Below are 12,857 nucleotides of genomic sequence, written 5' to 3'. Positions count from 1 at the left end.
CAAATCCTCCAGAAATATAGTTAAGTTCTTTATTGAGTAGTGCAACTTGAGTCTATGCCCAAGTGCAAGCACTTGCCCATAGACTCGGGGGCTACTCCCATCGGGAGCGCTGCCGCACACCCGATAATTTCAAGAATCGTCGACATCATCTACGCTACACATGATCTACGACATGGACCTCGCCTTGTATTTTCTTTGACTCCGGAGATGGTTATGCTTGGAGTTTCTACGCAAGTCTTCGACTTCCCTATAAACTCGGGGGCTACTGACATGGGCATACCCTTCGGGTACCCATTATTAGTATACCTAGCTCGGCCCAATATGGAGAAGACCCAATATGGAGAAGGCCCAACAAGGCAACCCGAAGAAGTAGTCGACTAGGACTCTTGTAAAACCCTAGGTTGGTTGCATATATAAAGCTAGCCAGGACACCCGAAATAAGGAGGCCAACAGATAGACAGAAGATAGACAGTATAGCTCTGCCTATGGCGACACCCTGTAAACATATTTATGATCTTATACTGGATTGCTAGCAGCACGTAGAGATCCTCCACCGAGGGGATCCGAAGCTGGGTACGTCGTGTGCCTAATCTCGTTCCCGGAATCTCCATCGTCGCTCTCTCCCGAAACCCAAGTCTACAATACGTAGGCATTGCCGAGGTGTTCCCTCGTCACTAAGACCTTATTGCAAGATGATAGAATATAATTTGGTGAGACTACATAAACTCATAAGTTTTATGGGAATGTATGAAGGTTGAAGACGCCAGGCGTCACAATCCTCCAACTATTGGGGCACTAACGATATTCACATATTCATGAAGTAATCGTCCTTAGTATGCACCGTTGCTAAGACTCGTCGTTTTGAAGCATCACATGATGATCGGGTGTGATAGATTCTACGTGTGCATACAATGGGTGCAAGCCAGATTTGCACATGCGAATACTAAGGTTAAAACTTTACGAGCCTAGCATGTACAGACATGGTCTCGGAAAGTCGTCATGATATGATGGATAAAATTATGAGTGAAATTGTTCATCATATTACAAAGTTACTAATAGTGAAATCTGGAACACTTGTCATATGATGATCAACTTCAAAGTAAGAACCTCAAGGTTATTGGTATTTGACCAACAAACCTAGAAGTTAATGATGTTGAAGTGTTTTTCTGAATAATGAGGAAAGCTAAAAGAGTACGGAGGTGCTGCCCGATTGTGGCACCGTCAAGATCTTCTACGCGCTTTTGCAAGCGGCAAGTGATCGTCTACCGCAGCAACAAGAGCCTCATCTTGTAGGCTTTTGAAATCTTCAAGGGTGAGTCTCGATCATCCTCTCGTTGCCCCCGTCTTGTAGATTGCATCTTGGCTTGGATTGCGTTCTCGCGGTAGGAATTTTTTTGTTTTCTATGCAACGAATCCCTACAAGACTAAGTAGCGGCCAATGGGCTTAGCGCCGCCACTGGCGGAGCTTCGTTGGGGTAAAACTCGGCCATGGCCCGCCCAACTTTTTTGCCCAAAAATGATTAACCCATATGCATCAGACGCCCAGTCCAACATCAGGCACCGTCCATCTCTGTATGCTCCTTCCAGTAACTCGTTCCTATGGATTCTCTAGACAAAATTCATAGCTCTGGGAAGGCCTTGCTAGGTTTTGCAACCTGGACACAAAATGAGGTAGAAATCGAGGGAAACGCTGGAGATTAAGATGCACAAGAACGTCGTGCTGCCGCCGGAAGCCAGAGCCTTCGTAGTTCGTAGGGCATGGTAGCAACGCACGATTCTGGCAAGAGTGCTAGGAGCAGGTAGTAACGTACGACGCTGCGTCTTATGTACAGCTCCGACTGAATCGATCCACTTCTCGTCTCCAATTACCCTGCCCATGTAGTTATCTTTATTTCCCAAATTTATGGTTATAAATGTTTTATCATCTATTGTGATTTTGTTCTTTAGTTTTGCAAATTTCAGCAACCAATAGCCATGGAAAAGGCCAATGAGAGGATTTTTTTTGCATTTTCTTTTGGCCTGGCCCACCCATGAAATTTTTTCAAGCTCCGCCACTGAGCGCCGCCATGTCACTTCAGCTACGGCGGAAACCTCTCATACCATTACAATTGTGTGACACGTTTAATGGAAGACACCGCATGGAAAAAAGGGAAAATTTGGCACTTTTGCCTATGATGACCATGCTATGACCAGTTTTGAATACAACCGTGACAAACTTTTTATTTGTAGCCTGCGGTGTGTTTTGACAAATGTGTCACAAAATTATTTATAATGGTATCTGACAAAGATGCAACCTAAATTTTTCTTTTTTTGAAGAATGATTATTTGTGTGATTTTGAGAAGAAAAAGAGTATTTGCACGTTGGTTGACTGCCAATCATGTCCAAGCTTTCCGAGAGAAACACGTATAAGACCGGCCGTCGGCCCCAACGCATCTGGGTATCTTCCTTCCTCGCAGCCCACGCCCAAACAGGAGCCCAAGATGCCTTCCGCGTCCCCTGACATCCCTAATTGCGGCGGCCTCCCCGCCGCCGTCTCCGCCTTCGCCGACGCATTCGTCGACTTCGCCGTCTCCGGCATCTTCTTCCCCACCAACCCACCTCCTCCTCTGCCCGCCACCCCCACTCCCGCCGCCACCTTCCTCCCCGCCCCCTCCCGCCTCGTCGCCATCGGCGACCTCCACGGTGACCTCCCCAAGTCGCTCGCCGCCCTCCGCCTCGCCGGCCTCTTGCCCTCCGCCAACAGCCCCGGCACCAGCCCCACCTCAACCTCCTGGTCCGCCGGCCCCACGCTCGCCGTCCAGCTCGGCGACATCCTGGATCGAGGCGGCGACGAGCTCCGCCTCCTCTACTTCCTCCGCCGCCTCAGCATCTCCGCCGCCGCGCAGGGCGGCGCGTTCCTCCCGATCCTCGGCAACCACGAGGTCATGAACGTGTGCGGCGACTTCCGCTTCGTCACGCCGCAGGGCCTGCAGGAGTTCTCGTCCTGGGCCGGCTGGTACCGCGCGGGCCTCGCCATCAAGCGCCGCTGCGGCGACCTCGAGCCGCCCAAGAACCCCTTCCTCGGCGTCCCCAAGGCCTACCCTGGCATCAGGCGGGAGTTTTGGGACGGCATCCGCTCCCGCGTCGCCGCGCTCCGCCCCAACGGCCCCATCGCGCGGAGGTTCCTGGCCGACCTCCCCACCGTCCTCGTCGTCGGCGACTCGGTGTTCGTCCACGGCGGCCTCCTCGAGGCCAATGTCGAGTATGGCCTGGAGCGGATCAATGCCGAGGTCAGCGACTGGATCCGGGGTCAGCAAGGTGACAATGCCAGGGCGCCAGAGTATGTGTGCGGCCGAGATGCGGTGGTCTGGCTCAGGAGGTTCTCCGAAGGCTTCAACTGTGACTGCGAGAGGCTTAAGGGCGTTCTCGGGATGATCCCTGGGGCAAAGCGGATGGTGATGGGGCACACCATACAGAGCGAGGGGATCACCGCGGTTTGCGGGGCACAGGCAGTCAGGGTCGATGTTGGTTTGTCCAAGGGATGTGGCAATGGGCTGCCCGAGGTGCTTGAAATCAATGGCGCTGGATCACAGGTGAGGGTGATCACAACAGATCCAGCTGAGGCCTGGAAGTACAGGAAGCAGAAGGCTGCCGCGGCACTGGAGAAGAAAGGGGAGGTAAAGGATGGACTTGCATTGTTGGTCAGGGAGAGCCATGGGTTGAAAGGCGTAGAAGCTAAGGCTTAATTTAGAGGTAGTATATCAATTATTTTGGTAAGTGCCAATCCAATTGGATTGCCATGCCCAACTAGGGGTAGCTCTGGCTAGAGATGGGACGCATGGTGTTGAAGGAAATATTGGTTGATTCAGTAATGGTTATCCGAGGATGAAATGAAACAACCTTGATTTATCAGTTGCCCTAATTCACGATGGCGTGCTGATCAGGTTGCAGATTGCTGACCTATACAATTATTGGCCAATGGCTGAATTGGGGTTCTTAGTATATTTAATTGCGTGCTGTCAATACTCTCCATGCTGCTGTGGATGTTGACAATTATGATCTGATAGTATCTATGTGGGATTATAACCGTGCTGTCAATAGTGATGTGTCCAAAACCATCATGATTTGTAACTTCTGTTGCTCAGCTCAATCACTGACCCTGTGGAAAATATGAAGAATTTCACAAAGCAGCTATGTTTACAATGAAGCTTATGTTGTGGATGTGGCTTGGCTCAACTTACTGTTACAAATCCTGAACTGGTGTCTCATTAAGCTCAAGCATTCAACGATTTGTCTAACCTTTTTCTCTCCTTCCAACACTGGGGGCATTTTTCCTTTTGGGCATACTGTACACTTGTTTGGTTGATGATGCTACTAACAGAACATCAAAGAGTACTGTCATATGGCCGGCAAGAGTAAGAGATCAAAACACAAGTTGTTGGGCAAGTGTGAGGGGAATTTGTCCTCCCCTGTCTCGGCTAGTCAAGACTCCCGGCAAGTGGAACTTTTCTACCTGAAGAAAAATCAGTGGGGAACTGCTAATCTGCACGTAAAGAAGTTCACGGAGGTTGAATCCAGTGTATCATGCACAATACTATTTTCCTATCTTCAAAAGTGTAACCTAACTTTTTTGCTAACTAGATTCTTAATCAGCACGCATGATACATGCCTATTCATTCTTTTTATTGTCCAGCATCACCCCAGGCTCCAGCAATGCTGTCTGGTGTGCAACAATACTGCCCGTCCTAGTCAGGCACTGTATTTTCTACAACCAGATACGAGGCCATGCTAACATACAATTAAGTGTCTGTCATCCCCAAATTTGAATATTATTGGTGTGCATGCGTAGTGTATGTTAGGTTGGCAGGCTGTGTATCACATGCATATCCTACTAATTCGATCGTGGGCTTGATTTCATGTTTGTCTAATCAGAGATCTGTCCCCTAGTGATGACAAGGAAAGGGGCGACTGGACTAGTATGCCATGTAATCGAACAGGAAGTTGACAGGCAAAAGGGATTTCCAGTTTGGTTTGCATATGTAGGCTCACAGTTTTTCCACAAGTTTTCTCCTAGCGTTGGTTTGTTGAATCAGTCTTATGTTCAGACACCTCTTGCCTTCTATTTTCCACGTTTCTTCTGGCAATTTTCTCGTGTGCTTAACCCATTCTGATGCTTACACCTCCCTGTCCCGCAAGGCAGTTCTTGTTGATATGGACATGTGCTCTATCCACTTGCTTGTTGGCTTGTACTTGCACATTGTTTTGTGCACTTCCTTAATATCTGTGGCGCAAAGGCTGAATGAATGATGGATTGATGGTGATCATGGTGGACTTGGTCTAAATTTTTTCTCTGTGTTTTTTTGAAATGATTTGAACTTTTTCTTTTCCTTGTGGAAATAAGTATTCATTTATGCATCACATTAACTCTATAATCCCGTCTGTTTTCTGGATTTAGAGAAATGCTGTCAGTAAAGTAAACAGAAGATAAGAAGTAATTAATTAGCAGAAAACTGGAGGAACACATGAACAAGATGTCCACAAAACAGATTGTCGTGGAACAGGCTATTACATATAGCACCACACACTTCAAAATTTGCACACGGCGTGACCAGGATGACCACCTCCGAGGTTGGTCCCAATTCTCATCAGTACCTTGCATGCTGCCAACTCCAACTTCAGCGCAACATGCCATGATCGCAGATGAACTGGAGAAATAAAGCAGGTTGGTCAGATGCTTGGCATCAGAAATTGATTAACTTAGAAAAATGCTGCAAGTTTCAAAATTGCGTTACGGAAAACCATAGAGATAAAACAACCACTTCACACAACACCCCTAGTGTAAGCAAAAACGTGGAGTCATGCACGAAATAAGGTGACAAAGCACACAAGTGACTAACCCATGTTGAATCGACAGAACTGGAATCCCGGTGCTTCCCAAGCCCATGGAAAGTGTTCAAGAGGTGCTAACAGTATTATGGTTCCCACACAATTTTAACGCCAAGCTCACTCCTCTCCGTGCTTGGCAAAACAAACTCGATGATGGAATGGTCTCATTTCCCACCATGTCACATTTTATGGATTAGCTTGGTTGGAAACTTGAATGCAGTTACGTGGGAGTTAAGTGAATCATTCATTACTGCCTTCAAGCCTCCACGGTGGTTCAGGTCATCCATATACATTTGTTTTTAAGAGTAAGCGAAACGTGTACCTGACTTGTATAGAATGCAGAAGTGTTTTACAAGATTTGATCCCAAACTGCACACAGCGGGAATCAAAGACTCAAAGAAAGAAAAAGAAGAAACAAGGAAAAACTCCAAGACTCCTAAGAGCATCTCCACTCGTTTGCCCTCCCCACGCCGAAATCCGGGGAAATTTACGTCCGGATTGGACGTAAATTTGGCGTGGGGAGGAGTAGTTTCCCAGCCGCGATCTCAGGCAAAGACGGCGATCTAAATTTGAAAAACGGAAACTTGACAAACTACGGCATAAAACGGTCGAATTTAGACTAAATTTAATAATATTTACTATATAGAGGGCGAAGTTCGTACATAGAGACCGAATTCGACTATATTTCGAATTCGGCTAGGGGAATACAACTTTAAATATGAAAACACGGCGCTCTACATGCCGAAATGGTGGTAGAACACCGTGTAGTCGCCGCCATCGTCGTCGGAGCTGTCGTCGTCGAACTGTGGCGGCGCCGAAGCCGCCTGGCTGCTGCCTTGGCCGACGTCTCCCCAACGGCCGCTGCTGCGAGGCGGGGACGGCGATGGCTTGTACAGCTCGTCTTCGGAGGCTTCGAGGTCGGCGGGGACCCCACCTCCTTTTTCACCGGCGCCAAGGATGGCGCCGACCTGGAGACTGACCTCGCCGCCGAACCGGAGGACGAGGAACTGGCAGCCATACGCCGTGGCTGCCAGCTGTTTCCCCGTTGGCGGCTGTTCGATGCCCTCGATGGAGGGGGCATCGTGAGCCTCAGCGAGTTGCCGCCCTCGATGTGCTCGAGGACGTTGTGGAGCGTCCTTTCCGGCGCGCTCCACCAACGCCGGCGACCCGCGGCGTTGTTGCGCGGAGGCGGAGGTGGCGGGCCGTCGTAGGCCGCCAGTTCACGCTCCCACCGCCGTAGGAAGAACGAATTCCACCGAGTGTAGTTCTCGGGGTGGTGGCGCGGGTCGGCGCGTTCTTCTTCCGTCATCTCCATCCGTGCCTCCTCGATGGCGACGTCGAGGGCGTGGCCCTGGGGCGGCGACAAGATTGGCACGCCACCAGCGCTTAGCCGCCACCAGCCGCCGGGGGGCCTCGTGACCGGCGGATAGGGGTACCCCGCCTGGTGGAGGAGGTGCCCCTCCCACGTGTGGAGAGATCGGCGGGGGAACCCGTTGTTGGATGCGCCGTCGTCGTCGTAGAACGCCATCGTTGGAGGTGGAGGTGGAGGGTGAGTGGAGGGAGAATGGAGGAAGAGTGGAGCATGGGCGTCGCGGCGAGCGGAGCGGCTTTAAGTAGGTGCGGCGGGCGCGGTGGGCGCCGGCGATTAATGCCGCGTGGAAGCCGATGCGTGCGCGGAAGCCGATGCGCGTGCGGAAGACGATGCGACGACATTAACTCGCCGCGTGGAAGCTACGCGGTCGGCGAATGCTGAACGGCGGCAGGCTTTTACAGCGCGCGGAAGACGATGCGATGAGGACGACGATCGGTGTCTCTCGCCGACAAGTTGGGGCCACCAGACGCGCGGGAAGTTTCCTCGCCGTTTCGCGTGCTTTTGTTTCGTCCGGAGTCCCCGAGAACTCCCCGGGGGGGGGGGGGGGGGGCGGGGATGGCGTGGGATCGCCGGATGAATTTAGGCCCAAATCCGGACGAAAACGAGGAACCGGGGGCGCGACTGGGCCGAATTTCGCCGTCCGGATGGAAAAAAGGTCGTTCGGGGGCCTCGTCGGGGAGACGAGTGGAGATGCTCTAAACCCTCAAGGCTACTGATACGTCTCCAACGTATCGTTAATTTCTTATGTTCCATGCTACTTTATTGATGATACCTACATGTTTTATGCATATTTTATGTCATATTTATGCATTTTCCGGCACTAACCTATTAACGAGATGCCGAAGAGCCAGTTGCTGTTTTCTGCTGTTTTTGGTTTCAGAAATCCTAGTAAGGAAATATTCTCGGAATTGGACGAAATCAACGCCCAGGATCTTATTTTTCCACGAAGCTTCCAGAAGTCTGGAGAGGAAACGAAGTGGGGCGACGAGGCGCCCACACGCTAGGGTGGCGCGGCCCAGGCCTTGGCCGCGCCGGCCTGTTGTGTGGGGCCCTTGTGGCGCCCCCTGACCTATCTCCTCCGCCTACTTAAGCCTTCGTCAATAATAACTCCAGTACCGAGAGCCACGATACGGAAAACCTTCCAGAGACGCCGCCGCCGCCAATCCCATCTCGGGGGATTCAGGAGATCACCTCCGGCACCCTGCCGGAGAGGGGAATCATCTCCCGGAGGACTCTTCACCGCCATGGTCGCCTCCGGAGTGATGAGTGAGTAGTTCACCCCTGGACTATGGGTCCATAGCAGTAGCTAGATGGTCGTCTTCTCCTAACTGTGCTATCATTGTCGGATCTTGTGAGCTGCCTAACATGATCAAGATCATCTATCTGTAATGCTACATGTTGTGTTTGTTGGGATACGATGAATATGGAATACTATGCTATGTTGATTATCAATCTATTATCTATGTGTTGTTTATGATCTTGCATGCTCTCCGTTACTAGTAGAGGCTCTGGCCAAGTTTTTGCTTGTAACTCCAAGAGGGAGTATTTATGCTCGATAGTGGGTTCATGCCTCCATTAAATCTGGGACAATGACAGAAAGTTCTAATGTTGTGGATGTGCTGTTTCCACTAGGGATAAAACATCGATGCTATGTCTAAGGATGTATGTGTTGATTACATTACGCACCATACTTAATGCAATTGTCTGTTGTTTGCAACTTAATACTGGAGGGGGTTCGGATGATAACCTGAAGGTGGACTTTTTAGGCATAGATGCATGCTGGATAGCGGTCTATGTACTTTGTCGTAATGCCCAATTAAATCTCACAATACTCATCATAACATGTATGTGCATGGTCATGACCTCTTTATTTGTCAATTGCCCAACTGTAATTTGTTCACCCAACATGCTTATTCTTATGGGAGAGACACCTCTAGTGAACTGTGGACCCCGGTCCATTCTTTTATATCGAATACAATCTACTGCAATACTTGTTCTACTATTTTCTGCAAACAATCATCGTCCACACTATACATCTAATCCTTTGTTACAGCAAGCCGGTGAGATTGACAACCTCACTGTCACGTTGGGGCAAAGTAATTTGGTTGTGTTGTGCAGGTTCCACGTTGGCACCGGAATCCCTGGTGTTGCGCCGCACTACACTCCGCCGCCATCAACCTTCAACGTGCTTCTTGACTCCTACTGGTTCGATAAACCTTGGTTTCTTACTGAGGGAAACTTACTGTTGTACGCATCACACCTTCCACTTGTGTTCCTGATGGCGTGTATTTCACACGTTCGTTGGGCAACCCCAAGAGGAAGGTATGATGCGCACAGCAGCAAGTTTTCCCTCAGAAAGAAACCAAGGTTTATCGAACCAGGAGGAGCCAAGAAGCACGTTGAAGGTTGATGGCGGCGAGATGTAGTGCGGCGCAACACCAGGGATTCCGGCGCCAACGTGGAACCTGCACAACACAACCAAAGTACTTTGCCCCAACGAAACAGTGAGGTTGTCAATCTCACCGGCTTGTCAAAACAAAGGATTAACCGTATTGTGTGGAAGATGATTGTTTGCGAAAACAGAGAACAGTATTGCAGAGATTGTATTTCAAGAAAGAGAATTGGACCGGGGTCCACGGTTCACTAGAGGTGTCTCTCCCATAAGACGAACAGCATGTTGGGTGAACAAATTACAGTTGGGCAATTGACAAATAAAGAGAGCATGACCATGCACATACATATCATGATGAGTATAGTGAGATTTAATTGGGCATTACGACAAAGTACATAGACCGTCATCCAACTGCATCTATGCCTAAAAAGTCCACCTTCAAAGTTATCATCCGAACCCCTCCAGATTAAGTTGCTAACAACAGACAATTGCATTAAGTATGGTGCGTAATGTAACTAGTGACTACATCCTTGAACATAGCACTAATGTTTTATCCCTAGTGGCAACAAGCACAACACAACCTTAGAACTTTCTCACACATCCCCTGTGTCAATGCAGGCATGAACCCACTATCGAGCATAAGTACTCCCTCTTGGAGTTACAAGCATCTACTTGGCCAGAGCATCTACTAGTAACGGAGAGCATGCAAGATCATAAACAACACATAGCATAACTTTGATAATCAACATAACAAGTATTCTCTATTCATCGGATCCCAACAAACGCAACATATAGAATTACAGATAGATGATCTTGATCATGTTAGGCAGCTCACAAGATCCGACAATGATAGCACAATGGGGAGAAGACAACCATCTAGCTACTGCTATGGACCCATAGTCCAGGGGTAGACTACTCACACATCACACCGGAGGTGACCATGGCGGCGTAGAGTCCTCCGGGAGATGATTCCCCTCTCCGGCAGTGCCGGAGGCGATCTCTGGATCCCCCGAGATGGGATCGGCGGCGGCGGCGTCTCTGGAAGGTTTTCCGTATCGTGGTTCTCGATCTTGAGGGGTTTCGTCACGGTGACTTTTTATAGGCGGAAAGGGCAGGTCAAGAGGCGGCACGGGGGCCCCACACTACAGGCCGGCGCGGCCAAGGGGGGGGGCCGCGCCGCCCTATGGTGTGGCCCCTCCGTGGCCCCTCTTCGTCTCTCCTTCGGACTTCTGGAAGCTTCGTGAGAAAATAGGCCTCTGGGCTTTGATTTCGTCCAATTCCGAGAATATTTCCTTACTAGGATTTCTGAAACCAAAAACAGCAGAAAACAGCAACTGGCACTTCGGCATCTTGTTAATAGGTTAGTTACAGAAAATGCACGAATATGACATAAAGTGTGCATAAAACATGTAGATAACATCAATAATGTGGCATGGAACATAAGAAATTATCGATACGTCGGAGACGTATCAGCATCCCCAAGCTTAGTTACGCTCGTCCCGGCAGGTAAAACGATAACACGAGATAATTTCTGGAGTGACATGCCATCATAATCTTGATCATACTATTTGTAAAGCATATGTAGTGAATGCAGCGATCGAAACAATGTATATGACATGAGTAAACAAGTGAATCATATAGCAAAGACTTTTCATGAATAGCACTTCAAGACAAGCATCAATAAGTCTTGCATAAGAGTTAACTCATAAAGCAATAATTCAAAGTAGAGATATTGAAGCAACACAAAAGAAGATTAAGTTTCAGCGGTTGCTTTCAACTTGTAACATGTATATCTCATGGATATTGTCAACATAGAGTAATATAATAAGTGCAATAAGCAAATATGTAGGAATCAATGCAGTTCACACAAGTGTTTGCTTCTTGAGGTGGAGAGAGATAGGTGAACTGACTCAATATTGAAAGTAAAAGAATGGTCCTCCATAGAGGAAAAGCATCGATTGCTATATTTGTGCTAGAGCTTTGATTTTGAAAACATGAAACAATTTTGTCAACGGTAGTAATAAAGCATATGCATCATGTAAATTATATCTTATAAGTTGCAAGCCTCATGCATAGTGTACTAATAGTGCCCGCACCTTGTCCTAATTAGCTTGGACTACCGGGTCATCACAATGCATTGTTTTTACCAAGTGTCACAAAGGGGTACCTCTATGCACTTTGTACAAAGGTCTAAGGAGAAAGCTCGCATTGGATTTCTCGCTATTGATTATTCTTCAACTTAGACATCCATACCGGGACAACATAGATAACAGATAATGGACTCCTCTTTTATGCATAAGCATATACCAACAATTAATAATTTTCTCATTTGAGATTTGAGGATTGTTGTCCAAAACTGAAACTTCCACCATGGAGCATGGCTTTAGTTAGCGGCCCAATGTTCTTCTCTAACATATGCATGCTTAACCATATGGTGGTAGATCTCTCTTACTTCAGACAAGACGAACATGCATAGCAACTCACATGAAATTCAACAATGAAAAGTTGATGGCGTCCCCAGTGAACATGGTTATCGCAAAACAAGCAACTTAATAAGAGATAAAGTGCATAATTACATATTCAATACCACAATAGTTTTTAAGCTATTTGTCCCATGAGCTATATATTGCAAAGGTGAATGATGGAATTTTAAAGGTAGCACTCAAGCAATTTACTTTGGAATGGCGGAAAAATACCATGTAGTATAGGTAGGTATGGTGGACACAAATGGCATAGTGGTTGGCTCAAGTATTTTGGATGCATGAGAAGTATTCCCTCTCGATACAAGGTTTAGGCTAGCAAGGCTTATTTGAAACAAACACAAGGATGAACCGGTGCAGCAAAACTCACATAAAAGACATATTGAAAATATTATAAGACTCTACACCGTCTTCCTTGTTGTTCAAACTCAATACTAGAAATTATCTAGACCTTAGAGAAACCAAATATGCAAACCAAATTTTAGCATGCTCTATGTATTTCTTCATTAATGGGTGCAAAGCATATGATGCAAGAGCTTAATCATGAGCACAACAATTGCCAAGTATCACATTACCCAAGACATTTATAGCAATTACTACACGTATCATTTTCCAATTCCAACCATATAACAATTTAACGAAGGAGAAACTTCGCCATGAATACTATGAGTAGAAACCAAGGACATACTTGTCCATATGCTACAGCGGAGCGTATCTCTCTCCCATAAAGTGAATGCTAGGATCCAT

General features: G+C 47.9%; 1 protein-coding gene across 1 annotated transcript; it reads left to right on the top strand.

The window, feature by feature from the left end:
* The first annotated feature begins 2,443 nt into the window (after window positions 1-2,443).
* On the top strand, window positions 2,444-3,892 carry LOC127293969 (shewanella-like protein phosphatase 2). Its single transcript, XM_051323701.1, has one exon. The coding sequence runs from the start codon at window positions 2,482-2,484 to the stop codon at window positions 3,724-3,726; it is 1,245 nt and encodes a 414-aa protein (XP_051179661.1). The 5' UTR covers window positions 2,444-2,481; the 3' UTR covers window positions 3,727-3,892.
* Window positions 3,893-12,857: the final 8,965 nt, after the last annotated feature.

The sequence above is a fragment of the Lolium perenne genome, chromosome 4 (assembly GCF_019359855.2).
Source record: "Lolium perenne isolate Kyuss_39 chromosome 4, Kyuss_2.0, whole genome shotgun sequence".
Lineage (NCBI taxonomy): Eukaryota > Viridiplantae > Streptophyta > Magnoliopsida > Poales > Poaceae > Lolium > Lolium perenne.
The sequence above is the reverse complement of the archived record's forward strand: the minus strand, read 5'-3'. Positions and strand labels throughout refer to the sequence as shown.